The 26376-nt window shown below is 41.9% G+C and overlaps 2 protein-coding genes across 10 annotated transcripts in view; one reads left to right on the forward strand and one right to left on the reverse strand.

Annotated features, from left to right (window-relative positions):
- The window catches only part of ptpro (protein tyrosine phosphatase receptor type O), a 43246-nt gene extending 38169 nt beyond the window's left edge, over nt 1–5077 (forward strand). For all 3 annotated transcript variants that reach the window (XM_040048400.1, XM_040048401.1, XM_040048402.1), the window contains 5 exons: nt 316–438; nt 526–680; nt 1841–1976; nt 2145–2266; nt 2822–5077. In XM_040048400.1, the coding sequence (XP_039904334.1) occupies nt 316–438; nt 526–680; nt 1841–1976; nt 2145–2249 (519 nt within the window). In that variant the 3' untranslated portion in view covers nt 2250–2266; nt 2822–5077. The remainder of the gene's footprint in view (nt 1–315; nt 439–525; nt 681–1840; nt 1977–2144; nt 2267–2821) is intronic.
- Nucleotides 5078–11143: 6066 nt separating this feature from the next.
- The window catches only part of eps8a (epidermal growth factor receptor pathway substrate 8a), a 29845-nt gene continuing 14612 nt past the window's right edge, over nt 11144–26376 (reverse strand). For 3 of the 7 annotated variants that reach the window (XM_040048457.1, XM_040048460.1, XM_040048459.1), the window contains exons 5-21: nt 26124–26285; nt 25806–25955; nt 25430–25512; nt 25213–25349; nt 24678–24748; nt 24233–24359; nt 23809–23897; nt 23502–23576; nt 22948–23096; nt 22688–22871; nt 22465–22595; nt 21123–21234; nt 20588–20728; nt 18135–18393; nt 17721–17904; nt 17077–17209; nt 11144–12584 (exon numbers count right to left, since the gene is read on the reverse strand). In XM_040048457.1, coding sequence (XP_039904391.1) covers nt 12474–12584; nt 17077–17209; nt 17721–17904; nt 18135–18393; nt 20588–20728; nt 21123–21234; nt 22465–22595; nt 22688–22871; nt 22948–23096; nt 23502–23576; nt 23809–23897; nt 24233–24359; nt 24678–24748; nt 25213–25349; nt 25430–25512; nt 25806–25955; nt 26124–26285 — 2298 coding nt within the window. In that variant the 3' untranslated portion in view covers nt 11144–12473. Of the gene's footprint in view, nt 15398–17076; nt 17210–17720; nt 17905–18134; nt 18394–18439; nt 19100–20458; nt 20495–20587; nt 20729–21122; nt 21235–22464; nt 22596–22687; nt 22872–22947; nt 23097–23501; nt 23577–23808; nt 23898–24232; nt 24360–24677; nt 24749–25212; nt 25350–25429; nt 25513–25805; nt 25956–26123; nt 26286–26376 lie in introns of those variants that run through there. The other 4 variants (XM_040048461.1, XM_040048462.1, XM_040048463.1 and 1 more) reach the window with 4 other exon arrangements.

Genomic DNA, 26376 nt, shown 5'->3' on the forward strand with positions numbered 1-26376 from the left:
CATATCCACCTACGGCTCAGCACAGAATCACCATCTTCACCTTTCATCAGATCAGAAAATGATTCTTGTTTAATTAGAAGAATAAAAACAAATAAGATGTTGTGTTTTTTATTTGCATAATGAAGTTATTAATGTCATATTTCTAAATTAGTATAAATAAGGGGAAAATACATACACACAAATATTTTGTGTTTGGGGGGGAATCTGAAGACGAAAATTTCTTTAAAAAAAATAAAGTAAAATGACAGAAGTTGCACAATTCTGCCCCCTGGTGGTCATTGTTAACTGTGGCCGTAATTTTCTTCATGTTTTCAGGTGAAGTGTGATCATTACTGGCCCTTCAATGAGGACCCTGTGATGTACGGTGAGGTCAGTGTAGAGTTGCTATCTGAAAGCGAGTCTCCAGAGTGGATCATCAGGAAGTTCAGACTTGGATATGTGAGTTTCTTTGACTTCCAAACGGCTACTGACAAAAGCTTCCAGTTAGTGCATTTATCGAACGTGAACTGTTACTGCCACCTGCAGGCTGATGAGAGTCAGGACGTCCTCCACCTGAACTACACCTCGTGGCCGGATCACGGCGTCCCCACGGTAAATGCCATTGAGAGCATCCTGCAGTTCGTCCATATCGTCCGCCAGCAGGCCAACAGGACCAAAGACCCCATCATCGTCCACTGCAGGTAAGGCCACTCCTTAAAAACATCTGCAGATATTTTATCTTGCTGTGACTCATCTGTTAGCGTCCTCTGGTGGATACATGGAAAATCTAAAATAAATCACCATTATTGAAACTTTTCGTCATTCCTGCTCATTAAATGAAATAAAATGAAACAGCGTACCCAGTGGTGGTGCAGTCTGATTATTTAAACAGAGAAGCAATGCGCAAATGTCTTCAAAATAAAACATTAGTGCACAATATATGCCACTATTAATGGTTCTACAAACATGGGCTGGATTTTCTGGATGGTTGCAAAGATTCTAGGATCCTCGATGGAATTGGATCAAGTAAAAAACCAAACCCAGGTCCTAGCGCCTGGAACCAGTAAGCGCAAGAATTAGTAATGTGGCAAAAAATTGGGGTTATTTAAAAGGAAGAAATGGTGGTTTGTGGGAATGTGTGAATCATTGAAGAGGTTCTTTCTGTAGCCCTTCCCTGATCTCAGTGTTTCTAACTTCAGGACCAGTAATCTGTGGAGCTGTGTAGCCATCTTAACACTAGAACCACGGACTGGATCATTTAGACTCCCTGGTATTTTAAAAATCGTGTAAATCTGTCACATTCAAACCCCATCATCTTGTATTTCATGGCTTTTCCTAAAACCCTCAATCCACCAACTTCCTTAGATGTCATTTAAAACTTTTAGAGCCGTGGAGCGTTTCTTTGGTAGAAATACTTGGAACCATGTAGACTCTGACAGATGGGTATGTGCTCGACAGATGTTTAATGGTTTTCTATTGTAACTGAGACATAAAAAGTCCTCCTCTTGGTGTTTTCTGGTAGCCAATGAGGTCCATGTTTTTTCATATTGCTTCTGTATTAGAACCAGAACTGAGTCAGTTCTCCGTTACTGGAAACTGACCCACCTGCCATTAACGTCCCAGTTTGCGTTCAGGTTTTATGAGCGGGTAGATGTCCTCATTCTTCCTCGGAGTGAATCTATTTATCCGAGTTTGATTTCTGCAGGTTTGATTTTCTCAGAGCAGGAAGGCGACTCGTTTCCTGACAGTCTGAGCCATAAAAATGCAATTAGAGAGATGATGTAATGGCCATTATGATGTCCATTAGAGGACTAGCGACAGCAGCGATTTGGTTTCTAATGATGCCGCCTGTCTGTGTCAGTGCTGGAGTCGGCAGGACTGGGACCTTCATCGCTCTGGATCGCCTGATGCAGCACATCAGAGAGCATGAGTATGTGGACATCCTGGGCATGGTGTCGGAAATGCGATCGCATCGCCTGTCGATGGTTCAGACTGAGGTCAGACACTGGCACATCACACCAACACATACATGTGTAAATAAGACAGTTACTTGAAGAAGTCATTAAGTGTCCACACTTTAGAAACCGTCAACTGGATTGTGCCAACGTGCCCTCAATGACCTGAATTTGTGATCGTGAGTATCAAAGGGTGTTTGTTGTCTGCAGGAGCAGTACGTGTTCATCCATCAGTGCGTCATGCTAATGTGGCAGAAGAAAAAGCAGCAGTCCATCACCTCGGACGTCATCTACGAGAATGCCAGCAAGACATAATGAGGACACCTCCAGACGTGAGTCCAACCCGAAGTATCAGGGCTCGTCCCGATTCGCGACATGTTTTCTGGTTATTCACGGTATAGAAAATGATTTAGAGCATCCATCCATCCTCATCTTTGTCGCGGGGGCTAGACCCTTTTCCAGCTATCCTAGGGCGAGAGGCGGGGTTTACCCTGGACAGGTCGCATGTCTTTGGACTGTGGGTGGAAGCTGGAGTACCCGGAGAGAACCCTGCTAATCTTCATTGGTACCAATGATGATTAGCAACAACTTTCTAGAGGAAGTGGTTAAATATCTTTGACTAGTTTCAGTGAACCCTGTCAGGTCTGAGTCAGGCCAACCCTAAACTCTGTTATGAAGAAAAGTTTTTTTTTAAGTGTATAAATATAAATGCCATGGTTTGATAGCTGTCTACCTCAGAAACTAATCTGTGATAAAAAAAAGTTTGACCTTAAATTTAAATTGAATTTATCTCTGCATCCATCATCTTCTTGTTGATCCAAACAAATGTCTTTGTGCTTTAGACTAAATCCTCCCTTTGTGCTTAAACCCTTCTGCTTGTCTTGCAGGCTGTGAACACACCCCAACCTCCTGTGCTTCAGGCATCCATTCTCTGCAGAAGAAGACTCGCTTCATCATCAGTATCAAAAACAAAAAAAACACAACATAGAACATCTGGGCGAGAGAAAACTATTATCAGTCTCTTTCTTTGAATTGGTGTTAAAGCATGGGATGGAGTTTTGCCTTAAGGAGCCTTCACTGACTGACCAACATGTTCAACCACAGCCCTGCCCTCTGAATTGGACTGACTCACACCAACGTGGGCTCGGAGGAGCGTTGACAAGCTGCGTCTGTTGAGGCAACGAGTCGGTGGAACGGAGTCAGTGGTTTTTCATTTTTATTTATGTTTTTAATCTCAGGAGTCGCTGTAAAACCAGCAAGCACACTGGCCTCTTTCTCCCCTTCAAACCTTTGTTTTAGGTTCAGGTTTTGCTTTGCCCGTCGTCTTGCACGGTGCAGCTTTCCTGGCTTTTTGGGGCGTAGGAGTCGGCGGCGGTAGATTTCATCGTTACGCACTGCCACACCTACCGCACACGTCGATAATTAAAAACCCCAATGGCTCGAGCTTGCTAATTAACTGCCAGGACTGCTGCACAGGAAGAACCCAGCAAACATTCACTAAAGAGCGAACCCAAGATGAGCACAAATCGGATGTTTGGAGACACTTACGTCATCTTTCCATCATGGCTGCATATGCCAAACTTCAGAAGTGAAAAATGAGGAACTTTTCAGATTTCTGCTCCAAATTACGGCAGAAAAATATCATCATCATAACACTATCCGAACTTTATCGTGATCAACCCTAGCGGTGTGAATGTTTGCTAGGTCTGTACAACAAGAGGGCACAAACGAGTCGAGGGGAACGCCGTACCCACGCTGCCATCCGTCGCCGCTCGGCGTGTTTGAGGCCAGTTTAGAAGCTAGAGACTGTGGTTGTAGAGCTGTAGTTTGTATTTGCACTGAGGCCTCTGAGCTGCTGAACAAGAAGGGAAGCATTTTGCTGCTGCTTCCCACCGTGGGCGATCAGCACGCAGTCACCATGCTTGGAGCTGTAGATTAACGTTAGGACTACTGTAGAGCTTTGGACTGTCCGATCGGGCTGGCAGAGGAAAAGGACCGTATCCGACAGCATGGACATCGGAGACAGAATCTCTCAAGTTTCCCCGTTACTGGCCCGAAGTCACAGAAACATATCTGCTCAGCATATCAGCAGAGCTCTTCTGGGTCCCACATAAATTGGTTTTTCACCGTCTAGAAGTGCAGTCAGTTATTGCACAACTACAAATTATACCTTTGAATCTGGACTAGAAAGTATAAATACATAAGTTACAAAAATATCTGCATTTCAATGTCCCGATGCAGTCAGTGGTTTTCTTATACATGCCCACAGTGACTTCCTATAAAGAAGTACTACACCGATAAACGTTTAGCGTACATTTCACTGGACGTCACGTGTGATCCAGCGTTTGTAGTGCAACAAAACAGAATGTACGCATCCTGTAAGTATCTTTGACAGTTTAAAAGAAACTTCCTTCACAACGATTTGTTTTCTCGTTCATTTTGAACTCTAAGCTTTTCTATTTTAACTTTAATTACAGGTTTTTTTGTAGTGTTTTCAATGAGTAAAACACCCAAAATTTAATCATTAACATTTTATGTAGTATTTCCTACCTTTTTACCATGTCACATACTACATTCTAGTATGTATTAGACTAAAAGTATTTTAAACATGTGCATTTCACTAAAATGCATTTTGCTGGGTTTTGTTTTTGCCACAGTTTAACATTTTGAAATGATTTTTTGGGCATTATAAGAAAACCAGTGAGCACGGACATTTAATAAAAAACACCACAGTTCAGGTTTTTGCTGGTTTTGGGCCCCTGGTGTCGGTTTGCGAATGGCTGAGACCGACTCATCAAATTCGATCTGTACAGAAAAGTATTGAAGCATCAGTGTCTGCTAGTTAGATCAGATTCTATTCAGCGATTTAGTTTTCATTGTTCATCTTTCTACTGAGTATTTCACATGAAGGGCAGAAGAATATTCACATTTCCATCATTCCTCAATGATTGTAGAGAATGTCTACTGAGCAGATGAGTGGTCGACTTCAATGAACCCAAAGTTTTACACTTGATTCAGGACATACAGGGTGTCGTCAAAATAAGAGCTCAACTCTGGGCGACGGGGAGTATAATCATTTGGGATAGCTATGACTTTGGAATGAATCACAAAAGCTGGTTGAACAATCCAAATAAAAGATTTGGTAAAATGCTAAAAAATTTCATCAAGCTTATAAAATGTATAACACAAACTCCGCACTTCCTACAGTCTACAATCAAAATTTATTGTTATTTTAGAAAGTGTACTGCAACATACATGGTGGGAAAAGTGGAGCACATTTCAGATGAATGAAATCAAAATTCAATTTGATTTCATACCAAACTGAATTTTAGTTTTTTTCCCATAATAATTACATTTCGGCACATCGAGCAAAGCTTTTAAATTGCTTTGCTAGTTATTCCCATAATGAATACTAAACCAGGTAACTCTCACTTAATGCTGAAGTACAGATTTTTATTTTGACGACACCTTGCATTAAGTTTGTGCAAATATTTCAGTAATTAATGAATGTTTAAAAAGGCCACTGGCCACTTGTGAAATGATTCATCTTTGTGGCCTTGTGCTTACCACACCTGAAGTCTTTACCTGTCAGCCGTCTCAGATCCTCAACGGTTGGGTACTTCGGTTCAGTCGCCGCTCGATCTGAAATAGTTTCCATGTCACTCTTAGATATCAGATGTACTGTACATACTACTACTACTACTGCTTAACTATTCTGTTTCTACTCGTCATTGCAAAGTTATTCTTGTGGAGATGTTGCTTTAGAAGTTTGTTTTTTAAAAGTTGTTGTAAATGTGAATCATCTTTCTCTGAGCTCGGAGCTGAATTCTCGCCGGCGCCGTTTCTTAAGCCTCAGCGTTTAGAAGCGTGACGTGGACGTGGAGGATGCATCTGGGGTCTGAGAAATGCACTTTGGTATGACTGTCAAAAAAAGATTTTTAAAAACTGACAGAACTTGCAGACAGTTTTGTGAAGCTCAGCACTGAAACTCTTCTACAGTTCTTTCTTGCTTAGTGTGTGTCCAGTCGAACTCGTACGTCATTGGTGCCATTATTGTGCATTGTGTCACTTACAGTTTGAAGGATGATCCCGAGCTCGGGTCGCCGTCACAGAGTTTTACTGTGTGTGTTGGAACAAAATAAAAATGTTGCAGTAAAAACAGTGTGTGCTAAGTATAACTGTATGATCTTACATAATAATTTAGGATACCATCATGTGTGTTGGCATAATGGCAATATAATTTTTAAATACAATAGTTATGAATACATAGATTTACATAGCACCATGAATATAAAACAGTAGCTCTTTTGAACAACAGAGTCCTGAGTACTACTTGAGGGGAAAATAAAATCAGAAGGTCGCCAACTGAAACGTCAACTTTATGGAGTACACTGTGCCACAATATATGATTCTAGCTTTTCTGACCATCTCACTGTACCGTATTTACCGCACTATAAGACGCACTTAAAATCCTTTAACTTTCTCAAAAATCAACAGTGCACCTTATGTATGAATTGTGTTTGTGCTTACTGACCTCGAAACAATTTTATGTGGTACACGGCACTCAAAAATGTTTTAGTACAACTTTGGTAAGCTACGAAACCAGACCGCTTGATGGATTGTCGAAGCATTACGGCTACTGTAGTCAGGAGCCTCGAGGACTCTGAGTATCTGGGTCCAAAACTCCGTCGCTTCAGGTCCCAAAGTCAAATGAGCACCGTGGCATCACTGAGAGTTAAAAACGGTCTAAATCTTTAATAAAATGATCAGCATTGCTGCTTTACCAGGTGTAACAATTAAGTTTAACATCCAGGCATCCATGAAAACAGAATTTATTAAATTTAACAGAGTTAGAAGTTAGCAGGAAGTTAGCTCGTTAGTTTCCACCTAAACATGATATAGCATGTTCTGACTGCGAGATTTCTGAAAAAATTAAAAGGTACAGCTCTGCTATCACTTCCAACATAAACGAAGACAGAAAACTAAACAGCAGTGATGTCTGTAGGGTTACTGAAGTTGGACTAGCTGGTATATAATGACGTGCTACGTGATGTACCTGGTAGCGACACGGCTATGTTAGCATAAACACAGTGAAGCTGGAGGCAGTGTTGGTCAAGTTACTTGAAAAAAGTAATCAGTAACTAATTACTCATTACTTCCCCCAAAAAGTAATCCCGTTACTTTACTGATTACTTATTACAAAAGTAATTAGTTACTTAGTTACTTTTTAAAAACATGATTTACAACCTGAATAGGTAATAAATAAATAAATAATAAATCTTTCAGCCCAATTCTACACGGTGGGCCATTTATAGGGATGCACCATAATAAAATGGGAATGGTTGGTGATATTAAAGTCCTGTTTGTGGCAAACTCCTTAAGATGGGTGGTGACCATGGTGGCCATTTAGAAGTCGGCCATCTTGGATACAACTTTTGTTTTTGTTTTTTTCAATAGGAAGAGGGCCATGTGACACATCAAAGTTATTGGTAATGTCACAAGAAAAACAATGGTGTGCTTGGTTTAACAGGGTTAGAAGCTAGCAGGAAGTACTTGTAAGTACCTGTACGTTTTTTTACATAATCCATCATATAAAATGTAATGTAAAATGAAAATGTCTCTTTTTAAAACTGGTTTTATTAGCAGTGTTGGGAAGGTTACTTTTAAAATGTATTCCATTACAGAATACAGAATACATGCCCCAAAATGTATTCTGTAACGTATTCCGTTACGTTACTCAATGACAGTAACGTATTCTGAATACTTTGGATTACTTAATATATTATCATGCTTTTTACAACAACGTGAATGTACTATTGCTGTGTGATTTATTACTATTACTGAAGGTCCGCGACTCCGAACTGTAGTAAAGGGACCTCTGACTAATACGGCGGGGTCCCTGTCAGCTCGTAGCCGAAAAATAGCTTTACTTTGTTGTGTGGGTCAACTTTTCTTGCGAGAGACAGAGAGAGGCGTCGAAAGGCTGCTCCAACGGAACTTATTGTTTTCGGAGGAAAACACGAACACGGTGTACAGTCGAGTCTTAATAGCTTACTTACAACTGGGCTCGTCAGGCACTCTTCTTGGCTGAAGTGGTTATTATTATATTTACATGCTTCCAGCTCCCGTTTTTCCTCGATGACAACTCGTACCTTTCCACTCCCCTTTTTCTCCCTCCTCACGCTCACAGACCCATAACGTGTATGGCAGTCCATTCTCCCTGCAACACGGACTAAACTGCCCATGATGCTACATTCTTTAGAGCTATGCTTGTAGCATTCTGCCTGTTAGCTTAGCACAACAACAACAACAACAACAACGAAAAGGCGCTCTCTCACCCAGGAAACACACAGTCGCAGAGAGAGAGAGAGAGAGAGCGTCGCCCTGTAACCATGGCAACCGTAACGCTGCCGCCTGGAACAACAGAACGTAGCTGTCAAACAAAACCAAACAGTCCTGACCCGCGACTATATGAAACAGGAAAGTACCGCAGTGTAATCCATTTATTTCAACAAAGTAACTGTATTCTGAATACCACCTTTTTAAACGGTAACTGTAACAGAATACAGTTACTCATATTTTGTATTTTAAATACGTAACGGCGGTACATGTATTCCGTTACTCCCCAACACTGTTTATTAGTTTTAATCTTTTAACTTTATGCATCAAGCAAAAATTAAATTATATGCAACATTCTCTGACTGGAAGAAATTTGTTGAACATTTAAACCTTTTTTTTTTTTGCACATTCCAGCACATAAAATAAAATAGTTTTTTGTGTTTACACTCACTCTTTCAAATAGATGCGAGTAAAACACAGCAGAAAATAAGTCAAAGACTCAGCAGTCCTGTTGCTCTATTTTCACCTGTATAGCAGGAGTGAAGCAGGCAGAGGTTTGCCCTGGTGCAGGTGTGTCGCAGCGGTCAGTGGAAGGATCCGGGAGTTTCTCTGTGAATTTCCCATTCTGTGGCAGCGTACTCTGTGCTTGTTCTGAAGTTTAGGGTGTTTTTCGCTGTAAAAAGAAGTTTTCTTCCCATGCAGTGAACAGTGAACACTAATGTTTTTGTCACTTTTTACAGAATCAAACTCAAAGTAAGGTCAGTACTTCCACGCTTTATCTGCACACAACTGTTGCCACGAACGTCGCACTCGTTTACGTCATTGTCATGAGACAGTCTCACAAAAAAAAAAATCATGGTTTTAGTAACGCAGTAACGCAGCGTGCTTACAGGAAAGTAACAGTAATCTAATTACCCTTTTTGCAATAGTAATCCCTTACTTTACTCATTACTTGAAAAAAGTAATCAGATTACAGTAATGCGTTACTTGTAACTCTGGCTGGAGGATGAACGCTAACTTTTTTCCACTCGATAAAAGTTAACGTGAGGGTTCCCGATGGTTGGGGACAAATGCAATCGCATTGGAGGATGCTGTAAATGGACCAAACTTCAGTCAGGAGAAGAACTGAGATAATCCATCCACAATACGAGGTTAGTCATTAATATACTGCAACAACACGGGAATAGAGGAGCTGCGAAAGAATTCAGCATTAATGAATCAATGGAACGGAAGTGGAGAAAGCAAGAAGAATTAGTTGAGTAAAGTTTGACTTATCTGACTGTTTTGTTTCGCTTAATCCAGTGCGCCTAATGGTCTGAAAAATACGGTATTATTATTATTAACCTTTATTTTACCAGGAAAAGTCCCATTGAGATTAAAAACCTCTTTTTCAAGGGAGTCCTGGCCAAGAGGCGACAACATGTTAAAATTACAAAGTTACATACATGTTATAAGTAACAATTACATTTTAAAAAACATTTTTCTCTGGCTCTCTCAATTTGGACTTAAAAGCATTTAATGAAATAAGATCTGCTATCTTCCAGTCTTTCTGCATCATGTTCCATGTAAAAGGGGCAGCATAAGTAAAAGCCCTCTTTCCCAGTTCAGTTCTGGCAAATGGAACATTGAGCAGAAGAAGATCGCTTGAACGCAGGCTATAAGAAACAGTACTCCTCCATGTGAGCAGATCGCAAATATAGGTGGGCATTTGTCCAAGCAGGGCCTTGTAAATAAAGATGCACCAGTGATCAAACCTCCTGGAGGACAACGAAGGCCATCCCACTAGAGCATACAGATCACAACAATGGGTCAAAGCCCTACAGTTTGTAATAAACCGTAAAGAGGCATGATATACTGAGTCAATCTTATGAAGAGCGTGGTATTTAAATAAAGAATGAATTTAAAATTTGAACTTTGCTGTGAAATGAATCTCTGAAAGAAAGATGGCTCAGAAGCAGACGTGAAGATTACAGAAAAAAGAAAAAAAAAAAAAAAAAAAAAAAAAAAAAAGCTCCGTGATGACATTAAAAAAAAAAATGCTTTTAGTAAATGTTTTATTGCAGAATGAGCAGATTTACATGGAAAAGGCACGAAGAAAACTATACACGTACAAATGAACTCTAACCTTTCCTCCTGATTGGCCTCTATACATCTGTTTGGGTAAAACTACACTACATACACTTTTACTGTTCTCTCATTAGCAACAAGCAATTCTCCATAAACTGAACTACTCTGCTTTAATCATTATTCGTATTACAGTGCTGTGCTACAGTTCAGACAAAGACAGAAAACTTTCCTTCAGAAGATTAAGTGCATAAGTGGAAACAAAATCAATACAATCAATGCCACAGTGAGTACAGGCTCATTTCTGTACATTTCCTTTTCTATGAGCATTTACATCTTTCATTTACAGTGTTTTCAGGCTGCTTGTACAAACAGAAACAGTCTGCATGTTTTTACTTTATTTACTGCTCACTGATCTGAACATCTTCTGTTGCTGATTTTTGGCGGTAAATTCTCAAACAATAGCCAGTGTTCAAATAATGTCTGAGCGTGCTCGTGACCAGCACGAACCAATCCAGTCACAGGGGGAACCATCACACCCGTGACTGTTAGAACACATCATCACTTCAGTCCCAGTGGTCATCTCACTCATTGGGTTGGGTGGTTTTCAGAGTGATCAAAAAGGACAGATTTTTCACATTAAAAGCCTTTTAAGAAAACAGATTACACCCTTTTCAACTTTTAATGTGAAAGGTCTGGACTCCTTAGTGTGAGTCGTTATTGTGATCTAGTTCAAAATCAAGTCCATGTGAATGTGTGCGTGTAACCTTTAAAATGTGAACTTAAACCTGTGAACTTCCTGTCCCACAGGGGGCGCACTCGAGCTCATCCAGACAGAATGCAACTCTGTGGAGCTGAAGAACAAAAATGCAGATTTTTCTGGGGTAAAATTTTTTCTTTTCCATCAGGTTTTTGATAGAGTATACAGAGTTCAATTTGTAGATTTCCCCCCCCCCATTTTCTTCCACGAGGAGGCTGATAGTAATGGCAAATACTCGACCTGAATATAGTCAGCAATCGCTGGCATCACATCACCTGCAGCTCGAACAGGTAAGATGACCAATGAGACAGAAACATGAGGCTACCTGTTGCTTTGGACGGGGCGTGATGAGTTTAACTACATTCATTTTGTGTTTTTACCCTCAGAACAAAGTCAAAGAAAGACTTTCAGATCTGAGCCATTACAAACACCTCAGCTGCTTCGGCTTGTTTCACTGGTTGTTACCTCTGCCTGAAAAACAACAGCATTTTTATTCCTGTGCAAAAATGCTGATTACCAAATATCATTTCCTTGTAAGAAATCTGATCACTCACTCTGTGACAGATGTTCTTCATAAGTTATTTTTATAAAGTTATGTGCATTTCATTTTGCTTCTAGTTTTAAAATAATCTGAGAAAATGAAATCCCATCAAATAACTCTCAAAAACATTTAAATGTATATTTATCAGTCTGTTAGCATAGATGATAGAATAATATTCATTTAGTGAATTTCATTTTTGTAACAAGCAGTCAGGCATGTCTAAAGTACCAGGCTCAGTTTTAGCCTCTCCGTGATCTCACTGTGCCCAGGCACAGAGGGAATAATCCACGTGTGCAGGGTCAATCCCTCTTTGGAAATAAAAACACAGGATCAGCACTTCCTGTTTGCTTTTAGCCTTTTCCACAATCTTAACTCAAAAGACATAAATCCTGAATGTCTTGGGTCCACGAGTCTTCTTAGAGTGCAGTGTGTTTAGATCATTACATCATGAAACGCTCCTATGTGTGACCTGACCGCAGTGATGGAGCGGAGAGGACCGGGCGCGGCACTGATGTTAATACTGCGAGGCTTTGCTTTGGAAACGGTGAGCGAACAGCTTTTCACCAACTAAACGAGTCCCCAAAGTGTTCATGTGAACTCCAGGCAAACATGGCAGAATATTGTGTGTGTGGGCAGTCCGGTGGGCGGTCGGTTTGTTTCTATGGAGATGAGCTGAGGAGTTCCTGTCTACGCCGCATGATCTCCACGAACTCCGCGCGGTCGGCCGCCGCCTGAGGATTGAGAGAGCAGCAGGCTGCGGTTTGAAAAAAAGGATAAGGTACAGCAGAGGGAGGGAAGAGGGAGGGAGGAAGGAAGGAGAGGAGCTGGGTGGAGCTCAGTGGGCACCGCCTTCATCAAAAGACTCCACCCCTGAATCACAGGTGCTGGCTGCCAGTTTCTCCTGCCGCCTCCTCATGATCTCCTGCAGCTCGGAGCCTGCACTCTTCTGGAGACGCAGACGAAACAGAGACATGAACAAACACTCATCAGGACACAAACGCACATTTGATCTCGGGAAACTCTCGAGCGCCGCCTCGTGAGACGAGCCCATTTAGACAGCCTGCCTGACTCACTGCAGTTTAGTTTTCCACCAATAATCACGCACTAAAACCACTTTGTTTTCGCTGAGCTTTACTGAAACAGAGTGTTCCTCTCCACAGATTACAGGTGGCCATCCAAGGTTAAAGGGAAATTTAAGAGAACGAGAACAAAAAAAAAAAAAGTTCTCTTCTGACATTAAAATGCAAATTTGAGGAAATGAAAGGAAAAAAGAAATTACAGTAAAGCAGATCAACAGAAGCATCGCGACTTTAAAGACACGTTTCCATGAATCGTTTCTTAAAAAAATAAAATAAAAATAAAAATTCTCCATGAACTTGAAACGTCAGAAACTACGATGTAATTATAAACTTTTTTTCTTCAAGCTGATCTTAAGTTTGAATTTTGGTAATTATCCACAGCTTTTATCTACATCGGTCTGTTACCTTGGACAAACTACAAGCTCCTGCTTTCCCGGACCACCTCAGCCCGTTAGAGCGCCCCCGAAAGTCTCCCCTCGACCTCTGAGCTTTTCAAGCAATAAATGTAAAATCTACTGAGCGTCAGTGCCGTCGCTTTAGAAGATTTTTTTCGGCGCGTCGAGGTGAAATCTTCTGTCGGTCAGAGCCTAGCGGCGCCAGCTGGCTGCAGTTTGGTGTAAACTCAGCCTCAGGAAGCCTTTGGCGACTGCCAAGCTGCAAACAGCATGTGGATGAATGTGTCTACGGTGTGGTGTCAAGAAGCATGCTGGGTAACGGGATTTTCTGAAACTGGTGGCACAAACACCTGCTACACCAGAGTCTGTGTGTTCCCAGAGACGAGATGATCTGGAGCAGTTCGTTCACCGCAGGGAGAAAATATAGCGTTTGAGGCCGAAGTGCCGATATTTGTGCAACCAGCTGCAGGTGGAAAGAAGCTTGAGGTGTTCAGGTACGAGAAGTGATCAAAAAGATTACAGGAAGCAGCCAATTACAGGAAAAACCCTCATGCCACTGAAATTTAATCAGTTTGCTCTTCAGCGTCGTCTCATGTGCACCTCTGGACCTCTTCCAGATGTTTCCTGTTGTGACCTGTGAGTCCTCCTCAGAGCTCAAATGTCACATTCACATCTCATGTAACAACAATTATACTAAATTAGTACTAAATTATACTAAATTAACAAAATTGTATTTTTACTTTAGTTTAATGAGTTCAAACTATTTTCCCTTTTTGTTATTATTTCAAAAGTCTATTTTCATATTTAGTGAACTAAAATGTTTTTTTCACATGTAGTTTTACTTTAATGAGCTTGCAAAAGGTCCAGAGGTGCAGAAGAAGAGCTTACAGGCAGCTTGAACAATTTTAGGCAAGTGTTTGGTTGACATCTGAAACTTTTTGGTCACTTTATTTAAAAAACTGTTTTAAAAACTGATCCAGGACCACAGACAGCTAATTTATACTTACCAGACGCTTCAGTATTACAGGTGCTTTCACAGGTATGTCGCCACTTTACTTATCTAAGATGGTATTTCAAACCATTCAGCATGGTCCATGTCTAGATTGTGGGTTCAGCAGATTATCTGAATCTGGATGTTTTCAGTGTTCGTTTCTTTATAAAGGACAAACTAACAACAGTAGATATTAAATCTAAATTAAATGTGTTTAAAAAATAAAAATATGAGCTAAAACTAACAATTGATGTGTTGGAGAAAGTCCTGAAACCCAGATCCGTACATGGAAAATGTGTTTGCACATTTTACCAAAAGAAGGTGAAAATTACTACACATCCAGGTTTCTATGGGAGGGTGGGGCTGTGAGTTAGCAACAGGTGAGGGTCAGAGGTCAACAGGAAGGGCATTGTTCGGGAGCTGCTTCATTCAGGTAGATTAAGAAGGACTTTGTGCACAGCCACAGCAGGAAGCCTAATGCTGACTACCTTAAAAATGCTGCTACACATGAAACATCTGGAGCCTCGTTCTGATGGCCAGATTCAGGAATTCTGAGAAAAGAAACTAGTCTGGAGTCCTGTGTCGATACGAACAAATCCCCCGGTGCAACCAGTCAATGTTGGTCTTCATCTGTGGGCTAATTATAGACTATAAATCCAAAAGGGCCAGTCATGTCACTAATTAAGAGAAACAGGAGTCCAACAATCTAAATTCAAAACCTGTCCAAAATCGCCAACAGTCCCAAACCTATGCCCACATCAAGACCAGCAAGGCCAAGTCAAGAAGAAGAGCAAGACACAATAATGGTAAATGTTGATTCAATTTTTGTTGTTGAACTTAAAGTGGTTTATTGACCATGATCCCTAACCCAAAAAAGGGCCAAGTCCCAGTTAAGACCCCTCAAACATGCGCCTCACGCCAGGATGAACAAGTCTCACGTTAGCCTGACATCTTCTGACCAAGTTTAAAAAAAATAAAAATAAATAATAATAATAATAACAATAATAATAATAATAATAATAATAATAATAATAATTAGTACCGGTACTAACAGATACTGGAACATGTTGGTACCCAAAGAGGACATAAAATTAAGGGTTTACTTGAATCCCATTAAGTATCTTAATTTTGTCATGAGTCATGGAGGACCTCCTGTTGAATACCACACGAGTCCTCCATCTCATGCAGTTTGCTTAAATCTGGCCAACAGAACGAAGCTGCATTTACATGAACACGATACCTTTAATGAGTGTGGTAACAGAATCAGAAGATCAAAGGAGGCTCAGAAGAAAACCTGCAGGTGGGAAACAGACACCAGAACACCAGACCTCGCCAGAGTTTGGCGACAGAAAGCTTAAAGACAGAAAAGATCGTGAAGAGGCCTCCAGCTTCCAGACACAAACACATGGCAGCAAACAGATTACAGAGATTACAATCTCTGACCCCTCAGATTATCTGACAACGTCAAGATCAGGATCATAAGTGCTGCTGTTGTCTACAAATAATACACTTCCCTTCAAAGAAGTTTAGATTTTATTACAGGAAGTGATCCGATTTGTATTCCAGCACAAAACGTTTTAATAATAATAATAATAATAATAATAATAATAATACACCTCAGCAGGCCTCATCTGTCTGTCAACACCAACAGCCTGTTGGCTCCCTCTGGTGGTCAAACTCAGCGACTTAACCCTCTTTCATTTTCACTAACTTCAGTAATCAGTTAAATCGGCATGTCAGATACTCAGGTTTGGTTTTGTCTCTGTTTCCTGCTGCACGCGTTTGTCTGATGAACCAATCAGCTGTCAGGAAGCTTGGCCTCAACTAACAACACGATCTGATAAAATGCAGTAATAAAACCACACTGACAGACACTAAAGTGAACAATAACACGATTTCACCATCAAAGATTCATTTGTGAAAACTAATCTGTTCTAATACAGAACGTTTGTGTCAATGATCCTTTAATCTAAGAACATAATCATGATGAGGATGTCTCTAAGGAAGCTGTTTAAACTCAATAAAGGCAGGAAGTACAGGTCAAAATTCATTTTTAGATTATTTGAAACTTAAAGTTGTAGTTTGTCAGTTTTATTCTTTTAATATTCAAACTTTATTCGTTAAATATTGTGGCTCCACCATTAGATTCATGGGATGCATGGGACTGACTCTTCTGTAAAATATTATGGATGTATAATACAGTTATTATTGTAATGCAATCTTAAGCTATTTGCAGTTCATCTCCTTTAGTCCTTAAAGAAAAAGTTAAAGCCTTTTAATAAAATGTGTAAAGTCTAATTATTATTCTTCAAAAAGCTGAAAAAAAAAAAAAAAAAAAAAAAAAAAATTCAGTGAAAAATCCAAAAGGTGTGATGTTTAAAAAAAATATATATAAAAAAATAAAATAAAATAAATACATAAATTAATTAAAATAATAATAATAATAATAATAATAATAATAATAATAATAAACATGACTGTATTTTCAGGATATTAGAACAGGCTAACTTTTCATTTTATAGAGTGTAAAATATTACTGTTCAAATAAGTATGAACTCATTAGTGAAATAAAGATTATGAAACCTAAGACCAGTTTAACTTCAGCATTTAAATTATGCTTCCTGTTTTATAAGAATATATCCTACATTATGACTGCCTCATTCTCTAAATACACAAACTTTACTCTAAAAATATATTTTAAATACGTTTGTGTTTAATTAAAATATTTTTGCTGTTCTTGAAGATTTGAAGTATGAGGTTTGATAACTGTAGTTTTATTTCTAAAATATTCCAGCTTTAATCAAACCAAACCTTTATTTTGAAATATTGCACACATTTCCTCAGAGTGACTTCCTGTCTCTGTTGCTTTCCTGCAGTTACTGACGTTTCTGCTTCCTTTACTTAAAATCAGACTGATTATAATGAATAGGAATAAATCTGATGGTGACGTCGGGTCTGAGCAGTGACACCCACCTCGAGCGCCGCCTTCTGCACGGTGACCTGACTGAAGACTCGGGCGCCGTCGTCAGGACAAACAGTCCTCAGCTCCTCCTTGTTGAGTGAGAAGAGCTGAGCGCCAGTGAGCACGCCGAGACTGGTGATGGTGCTGCGCGCGCACGCGCACACACACACACACACACACACACACACACACACACACACACACACACACACACACACACACACACACACACACACACACACACACACACACACACACCATTATAGCCTCTCCAAATATGTCCCCCTTTCCTTTTACAGTTTGTGGTTTCACACTACAATCATGAGATGGTTAAAAATGATGACGGGTAAAGAAAGTGACATCATTTTATTTATATGACCCACTTTGAAGCATGAAAGTCATACTGTGGATTATTTTACTTTGAAAAACTGTCATTAAAGCTTCCAGAAGTGAACGTTTCCTGTTCTTGGTCATAAATCCAAACGTTTTAGTCACATGACTGTCAGGATCATGCCTGATTGGTCTCATTCAGACTTGACTCTCAGACTTGAGTCCAGTTTGTGTTTTTCTGGTTTCCTTCCTACTCTAAACACAGGTTTAAACTTTAGGATCAACTGAGCGTGTGGGTCAGTGTGGGTTAAAGCAGCAGACTTACACGGGGCTGAAGCCTTTGGCCTCCAACCACGCTTTGACCTCTTCTGGTGTCGAGTCGTACGTGATGCTGACCGACGACGTGCTGCCACTGCGGGCGGGACCCTGAAACTTCTTCTGGGCGCTGCGACCGAGCGTCAGCCTGTGCATCAGCTCGTCCTGGACCTCCTCCATGTTCGACTTCCTTCCTACGGACAGAAACACAAACAGGGTTACCTGTACTACGTCACCTGCCTCTGATGGTCTGGATTCTTTAAGTAGAAACATTTATTCAGCAAGTCTGAATATAAAAAGTATTCAAACTGATCACGGTTTGATTTCCTGAACTTTATTTAAAAAAAGATGGAGTGTTTGTGTTTTTAGTCTAAAACAGGTGTTGGGGCTGAACAGCTGGATCAGCAGGTGTTTCTGGACTTACGGCTGCCAGTGGCAACAGCAGGTTTCTGCTTGTTTTGCTCCCTCATGGCGACACTGCCCATGTCGCTGGACGCGTTGCTGTTCTGTCGGCTGACTGTGCTGCTGCCGGCGGCCAGCTTTGTGGGCTCGGTGGCCGGAGGAGGCAGTGGCGGCGTGGGGACCCTGGCGGGGGCGGGAGCAGGAGGAACCGGTGCGGGGGCTGGGGGCATTGGCGTGGCAACGGGTTGGCTGGGGACAAACTCTGTCCTTGTGGTCTGTTTCTGCAGGATACAGATGAGTTTTTCAGTGTACAGTTGAGTGTACAGGTGAGCATGTCTGTTCATCTCCAACTCCATGTTTTACTCATGACTCCTCAAGAGCAGCTTTGCATGATTCACAGTTCAAAATAATCCTCATTTATCTTATTCGGCGCATTAGCTGCAGCTCCTCCCTAAAAGCCTGCTTTCTTCTTATTGGCTGACTCCTGGAAGCCTGCAGAGGGGCAGCACATATTGTTTTCAGCTGTCTGTATAAAATAAATTTGATTTCTACCTCAGGAACTTGAGCTCGCAATGAATCATTTTCCACATGCCATCAGGTCAACTTTGGGGGCGGGGCTTGCAGCGCTGAATATTCCTGATTGGTCAAGCCCTTCAGGTAATTTTAAGCCACCAGTATCTGCAGCAGCTTTTAAAACATTTTAAAGCACAGCCTCTACTTTCTCATCAGTCAGATTTTTCAGGGTCAGGGTTTAGGCTTCCTGCAGTCAGGGTTTTCCGACCCTCTGCTGGAACTTCAGGTGGTGTAAAAAAAGGACCTGGACTAATGACGAGACACCTCTGTGAACGAAGAAAAACTGTTTTGATCTTTGAAATATCTAAAGCGGTGGAGTCTGTTCAGAGCTGGAGGCGAGCAGAGTGCTTCCCTCGAAACAGCAACAATCAGAGTCTCAGTGGTGTTTACCTCGTTAAGCTCTCCCAGTAATTGCTGCCAACAAGAAATGAGACAGATGATGGCGATGAGACGATGAATCAACATGTGTAACTCACTGCAAACTGACCCAGGGTCTGTGAGGGGCCACTACTGGTCACTAAGACTGACCTGATCCTAGAAAACCTCTTAAAGGGACAGCCCACTGCTTTATTTTAGCCTTGCTCAGACAACAGCGGCACCAACAGTAAATGTTTATTCAGCGATCTACAGCAGCGCCACGAAGAACCGAAGACAAACGTCACCGAGTTTCGGTCGGCTTTGGCATTTTACACTGAAAACCTCCACAGGAAGTAAAGTATTAAAGATAATCCATCACAATTGTAATCTGTTAAACCACAGAAATTCCACCTTTAAAGATCAGCACGTTTGCCCTTTTAGAATATAAGTAAAAATAAACTGAATAAATGTAAGTGTAATTGTTAAGAATTAAAAATGTATTAGCAACATTTCATATTATACTATAAATAATAATAATAATAATAATAATAATAATACTACTACTACAGTGGTCCCTCGCTATAATGGAGTTCAAATGCAAGACAGCGTTTTGTGCAATTTTGCATTCTTTTTTCTTTTTTTGACAGCGCATTGTGTTCTGCGTCCTGATTGACAATGATTGGCTGTAGACCAATCAATCAATCTCGTTCCGTGTCTCCTGTACAATACAGAATGCGTTCAGCATGTCAAGTTTACAAATTTTCAAATCTTCGATTGCTAGCAGTGTGATCTGGAGTGCTGTATTGTATGTTTTCTCCCCAACAAACACAACAATGTCAACAAAACATTTTGTACCGTCAGAGGCAACCATGGGTGCCTTTGGTTTCATTCTATAATACTGGACTTATTTTTCTACGAAGGTTTGAACTTTGAGAGTGTTTAAACAAGAGAGGAAAATCTGAAAATGTTCGTGCCTGTCTGAGAAAAGTGTATAAAGTGTGTAGTGAGGGGTTTTACAGCCTTAAAACATCTATAATAATTGTAAAAAATAAAAGTTGGCTACTTCACGGATTTCACCCACCACGGGTCATTTTTAGAAAGTAATAATAATAACAATAATAACAACAACAACAACAACAACAACAACAACAAGTAGTAGTAGATATTAGAACAATAAGTAAAATGTCCTTGGAGCTATGATGGAGCTCTGGGTCCTCCTGGTCCAGTCCACAGGACTGACTTTTAAGCACTGAGAGGAAAAACAGCTTTAATCTCTCTCTCAGCTGAGAGTCATTTCATAATTTAAAGGTAACCAGATTCGCTCAAACGTGACACTGTCCCTTTAAGATCACAGCAAATCAAACGCAGGAAGTGGAAACTACAGCGAGCTAGAAATACACACCCAGCTCGTCCTACCTTGAACAACTCAAACTCCCTCCTTGGCATCATAAGCTGATGATGGATCATAAAGACAGAACATGAATTGAGGTGACTGAGATGGGACAGGAAGTGAGCCGCTGCGGTGAGCGTCAGAGCGTGCGTTACCTGGACGGTGTGGCTGTAGATGGGCTCTCCTCGGCTGGTCATGTCCACCGCTTTGGTGATCTCCAGGATGTTGTTTGGCACGTAGCCCGTCGCACTGCAGCCGTTACGAACCTTCCACCACTGCTTCCTGTCGTCCAGCACCTGCCAGGCAAGAGTCAGGGATTACTTCACTCAGTCTCCCCCTCCTCCTCACTTCCTGCTGCGTATTTTCTGTTCCCATAGAGATGGGCATGTTTAATATGACATGAAGTCAGTGTCTACACATTAAAGCTCTGAACACTCAGTTTATCTCAGTTTTTTATACTCTTGGATCGCTTTGATGTCATCTTAGACACAGAAGCCCCACCTACCAGCTTTTAAAACCTTCTCCAGCCAATCAGAAGAGACCTGTTTTTAGGGGAAGGCACTTTCAGAGAGGAGGGGCCACACTAAGGTCTAGTATCAGCTACATGAGGATTATTCTGAACTGTGAATCATGCAAAGCTACTCAGAGTCCAGGAATAAACCACGAGCAGAAGAAAACTAACACGATTACCTCGACCACCTCGTCTTTAAGCACCGACAGCTCTGTGTTGTTCCTCCCCACAAAGTCGTACTTCGATTTGGCAAACATTTTGGGCTGCCCTCTGCCATCAGCGTCGAAGCCTCTGAAACACACCAACAAGGAAGACTTCAGTCCGAAAAAGAAAGAGGACCCGCAGCAGCACAGCAGCTCCACGGGGCCAAACACCGAACTTTAAAGGTAGATCAGTCTCCGAGGAGGAACATCAGGTCAAACAAAAACCTCTTCTCACTTTAAGAGTCTGATCAGTTTGGATCTGACGCCATGACGCTGCTGAACATCGTAAAAATGTGATGACATAAACTAAACGGCTGCAGCCGTGGAGAAATGTCCCACCAACAGATCAGAGGAGCGTCAGCCAGAAGAAGACAAAGATCATAGCGAGCGAAGAAGAAAACCAGCAACACAAAAACCAATCAGCAGCAGGAGGACAAACAGGAAGTGACAGAAGATTTATCAATATTTTAGCTGATTAAAGTTTACTGATCAATGATTATATTTCCTCACCTCTGTTTTATATTCAAATATAAATGAAATGTTCTGACGTTGATAATTAAACTGAGTCACATTCAGTAACACTTCATTAATGCATGTATTATTTTCAAAACATTTACTTAACGTTAACACCATAACTGCATTAATGCGGCAAATCTACGTTAGCTCATTAACGCGGATCGCCCCGTGCGAGGGCTGCATAGAATCAATGCGTTAGTGCGGTTAGTTCGTTAACGCGGGTCGCTCGTTAACGCATTAGTGCCGTGAAGCCCCTTGCACGGGGCGATCCGTGTTAACTCGCTAAGGGAGATTTGCTGCGTTAATGCGGTTATGGCGTTAACTGTAACGAGATTAACGCCGACAGCGCTAGTATATTTATATTAATTTATTATGAAATCTTATTAATTATTCTATTTTAGCATGCATAAATATTTGAATAATAATTATTGTTATGATGTTGATGAAGAAGAAGAAAAAAAAAAGGAAAATTAGATTGAATTCTTTCTTAATTCTGGTTTGGTATATTTTCTTTGTTTACATACGTAGTCGTTTAACCATTTATTACTTTTGAAATATCTTCATTTGAATTTTTATAATGAATTTCTATTTACTGTTTTCTTTATTCGCTCATGTTTGAACTTCCTCTTTTCTTTAGTTAATTTTTTATAAATTTTGTTTTTATTTCATCTAATCATTGTTGATTGTTGTGTGATTTTTCTTTATTCTGCTGTATTGATTTTGCCCCTCCCAGGCCTCCGTAGAGCAGAGCAAGCACAGCAGTGGGATCAGTTCTCCAGGGCGTCATGTGACCTGCAGTTACCGGTCTACACGGCGGCTGGCGGCGTGTTTGAAAGCAGCCACGGCCGTGTCCTGATCCAGGATCTGCATGCGTTTGTAGGAGGTGTTGGTGAAGGCATACCCGTCAGCAGGGGGGAACCTCTGCAGCGCCACCTGCAGCAAAAACAGAAATCACACCACGAGTGAGTACCGCGTCAGCGAGAGACAAGCTTAACTCAGAGCCACTTTCACGTCCCGCGCCTTACCTCCTGAGCCACCCACGGCCTTGGGTCCTCCGGTCTCTGCAGGTTGGCGTTGGCGAGGCTTTCGGCAAGCTGAGCGAGCTCCTGCTCACGACTCGGGGTTGTCGCCGGAAACGCAGGTGGTTCCCAACCATCCCGAAACCTCAGAACACACGGCGGGAAGTAGTGGTCCTTCGGCCACTCCAGCCTTTAGGAGACAAAGATGTTGATCAATCAATCAATTAAAATCAGTCGACTGATCCATCGGTTACTTCCTGTCTGACCTGCTCTTTGTCCATCCGTCTCCCAGGGCAACCCACAAGTGTCTCTCCTCCGCCGTCCCCGAGGCGTGAAGGAAGTCGATGGCGTCTTTGGTCAGCAGAGGAATGACAACGCTACGAGCCAGATCAACGCTGCCCGAAGCCTGGATCACCTGAGCGGAAGGAGGAGGAGGGTGTGACAATAAAAACTTTTTACTTACATTTACAACACTGTTTGGGGTTGTCTTAGGTGTAGCTGCTCTGGTGTTCCACCTGAAGGTCTGAGGGTGGAACTGAGACTGGAACCTGAGATTCAAGGTTGGAGCAGCAGTTGTGATATGTGACGGTGTTTGTGGACCAGCCATCACACTGATCTTAGGTCTCGAGTCCCTCATGCTCCTCCTCCATGTCAGGGGTTTGATGGGAGGAGAGATTCTGCCTCTCAGCTAAAGGATGGATGGATGGATGATAGGTGGAGCCTCTATCTTTCTTTAGTTCTTAAGGGTTTATTCCAGCTCCATGCCTGAAGTCAGAGCACATACAGGAAGTAGCTGTGTGAGGCACTAACGCTGACTTACCATCTTTAGTGGTGTGAACAGGAAGTGGACCAGCTCCACGGCGCTTGGGTTCTGGATGTGGTCCTTCAGCTTCCCCTGCAGACGGAGCACAGAGAGCTCATGAGGCAAGAAGCAGGTTCATCACCAACAAAACTATTCAGTCAGTCTGACAATAAATAATCAATATATTTAACCTGCGCAAGAGAAAACACGGACAAAAGATTCATTTATGATCAGCGAGTTTTATATCAGCAAATAAACTGTGAGAGGAGGGAGGAAGGAGGAAGGAAGGGGAGGAGAAGGAAGAGAAAGAGGAGGTAGGAGGTACCAGCTGGTTGAAGGCATGCTTGAACTTCTGCAGACAGTCGACAAACTCGTCTTCGCTCGGAGGTTTGGAGCGCAGCGTCAGGACGCCCTCTGGTGGACACAGAACATGACAGAGGTCAGTTTGTTTAACTGAGGTCAGTCACAGGTCACATGACTCAGAGGAGGGAGGAATGATAGGTGTTCCTGTCACTCACACTAATTTATTAAAACAGTTTGAAAATAAATCAATAAATGTATTGTTGAGGAACGCAGTGATTCAGAAATCTGAAGCAGCCTGATGGGAAACAGCTGCCAGTGAGCTGATCTCTGATCAGCACATCCCTCACTCTGGTTTCAGCAGGATCTGTCTGTGTGGACAGTACTGTATTGTAGTATCAGCACTTTTACTGCATATTTTGATTGGTGTGGCTCTGCTGCCTTCTCACCTCCGGGGCTTTTCTTCTTGCCCTTCTTGTTCTTCTTCCTCTTGGAGAGCTCACCGAAGGCCTCAGCAGCCTTCTGAAGTTTGGTGACGAAAAATTCAATGTCGTCCAAGATGTGGTTCAGGATTTGCTGCGAAAAGGAGAAGCTGTGCTCAGGATCTTTTAATGTTTGATTCACCTTCACGGTGGCTTGCAGGTTTCCTGTATGCGTTATTTAATGATTAAACCTGAACAACAGCGCAGCCTTCAGCACTCTCAGCTCCCTTATGTAAGCAGATTTGCTCTCCAAAGCTTCCAAACTCTGATTATGCTTGAATGAAGCAGCCTTCTTCAATCGGCTTAAATCTTCTATTGTGCCACAACCCCGGGCCGACCTCAGATTCAAGTTTAGCTCCTCCAGCTGCTCTCAGATCAGCCTTGAAACCCCACCCACACATGGGACACTCACCACATCGCGATCTACGCGAGCTGCCGTCATCTCCACCGGCCCATTGTCCTGCGACAGCCGTCTATCGTCTGCTGCAGAAGGGAGAAAGCACACGTGTGAGGAAAACGTAACACCCGATTCATGAGAAAACATTAAAGTATGACTGAAAACCAACACAGACATTTTTATTACTACGTCCTATCGCCCATATCAGTTCCACACAGAGTCACATCACAGTAAATCCTCAAAGAAATAAAAAGTAGAATGATTCATCTGAATAAACTTTACCTGCAGCCTTTGTATTATAAAAAAAAAAAAAAAAAAAAAATCTCAGTATTTGTTGCTTTCACTATCAAAAAGAAAAGAAAAGAACAAAACAAAAGCAAAACCCATGTGAGCTTGAAGCAGCTGGTCAGAGATAATCCCAAATACTCTGCGAAACAAGCCGCTTAAACTCCTCCCACTTTAACCCAAATTTCTTCTGACTGGCTGTCCCTCACAACCAGAAGGTTTGAACCGCAGGTGACTGGGGCTTCTAGCAAGTGACATAACTCACCCTCATACTGCTCATTGGTCCATGCCGACCAGGCTGCTGCACGACTCTTTACGTCCACCGGATCAGGTGACGGTGGCGGCTGGGGGGCAGGAGCGGAAGGGGGAGGGGGGATAATGCCATCGCTCTTCAGGATCATCCTGCAGACAGACAGATCAGCCAATCAGCTTCTAGGATGAGAAACTGGGCTTAGTAACGCTCAGAGTGTCTCAGCTCTTACTTCAGGGTCTCCGGCCGTTTTTTCACTTTGCTTCCTTTGGCATCCATCATGGCACTTTCTATGTCAGCTTGGATCAGATTCGCCTAGCAGAGAAAGAACATAGATCATTAAGTTGTTCATCAGGACGAAACACATTTATAACGTGACATCTGACTCTGTCCGAACAGGCCGGTATTGTTGGAGTTCCACAGGGCTCTGCCCTCGGTCCTTTGCCGTTTACATCAAAGCTGAATTTTAATCAAAGTTTTCATTTACTAGCAGCAAACAGGTTTCACAGCAAACTCCTTCATCACACAGTAAAGTCAACTTTAAAGTGTTTTAGGACTTTTGGCCCTCAGGGCTAGCTTAGTGTCTTGCCCAATCAGAGGCTGTTTACTTTGATTTCGTCGCACTGGAACAGGTGGAGGTCGGGTTTGACCTGACCCGGCTCTTTGCAGATCAGAGCCAGGATGGAGTCGTAGCTGCATGCGTTCATCACGGCCTGGCAGTGCTGGATCGAGCCAATCTGGAAGTTCTCCAGCTCGTTCTGAAGGAGAAAAACCCACAAGTCAAAGTCGGAGTGGGTCACACTGAGCTTAAAGCTGAGGACACACTGAGAATCAGTGTTCTTTTTTTGCCTTTTGTAATTAAAACAAACAAACAACCCCCCCCACAAAAAACAAAACCAAAAATAAATCCTTGTTTTTAGCCTCACCTTTGTTCCTAAGTCGATGAGGCTCACCATCTTCTCCTCCACCTGCAGCAGCATCTCCTGTGTCCACACCTTCCCTTTAGCATCGAGCAGACGGAGGCGTCTGATGCCGTCATCCACCGTGATCATCCCGTCTTTGCGGTCCAGCACAAACGTGGTCAGGTGCTGAACAGACAGATTTAGAGTAACGGCAGGAAACTGAACGTCAGCAGGACAACAGGAGATTCAAGCAATCACAGTCAAACAAAACAGCTTA

The sequence above is a fragment of the Simochromis diagramma genome, unplaced genomic scaffold, assembly GCF_900408965.1.
Source record: "Simochromis diagramma unplaced genomic scaffold, fSimDia1.1 OVJJ01000557.1, whole genome shotgun sequence".
NCBI classification, from domain to species: domain Eukaryota; kingdom Metazoa; phylum Chordata; class Actinopteri; order Cichliformes; family Cichlidae; genus Simochromis; species Simochromis diagramma.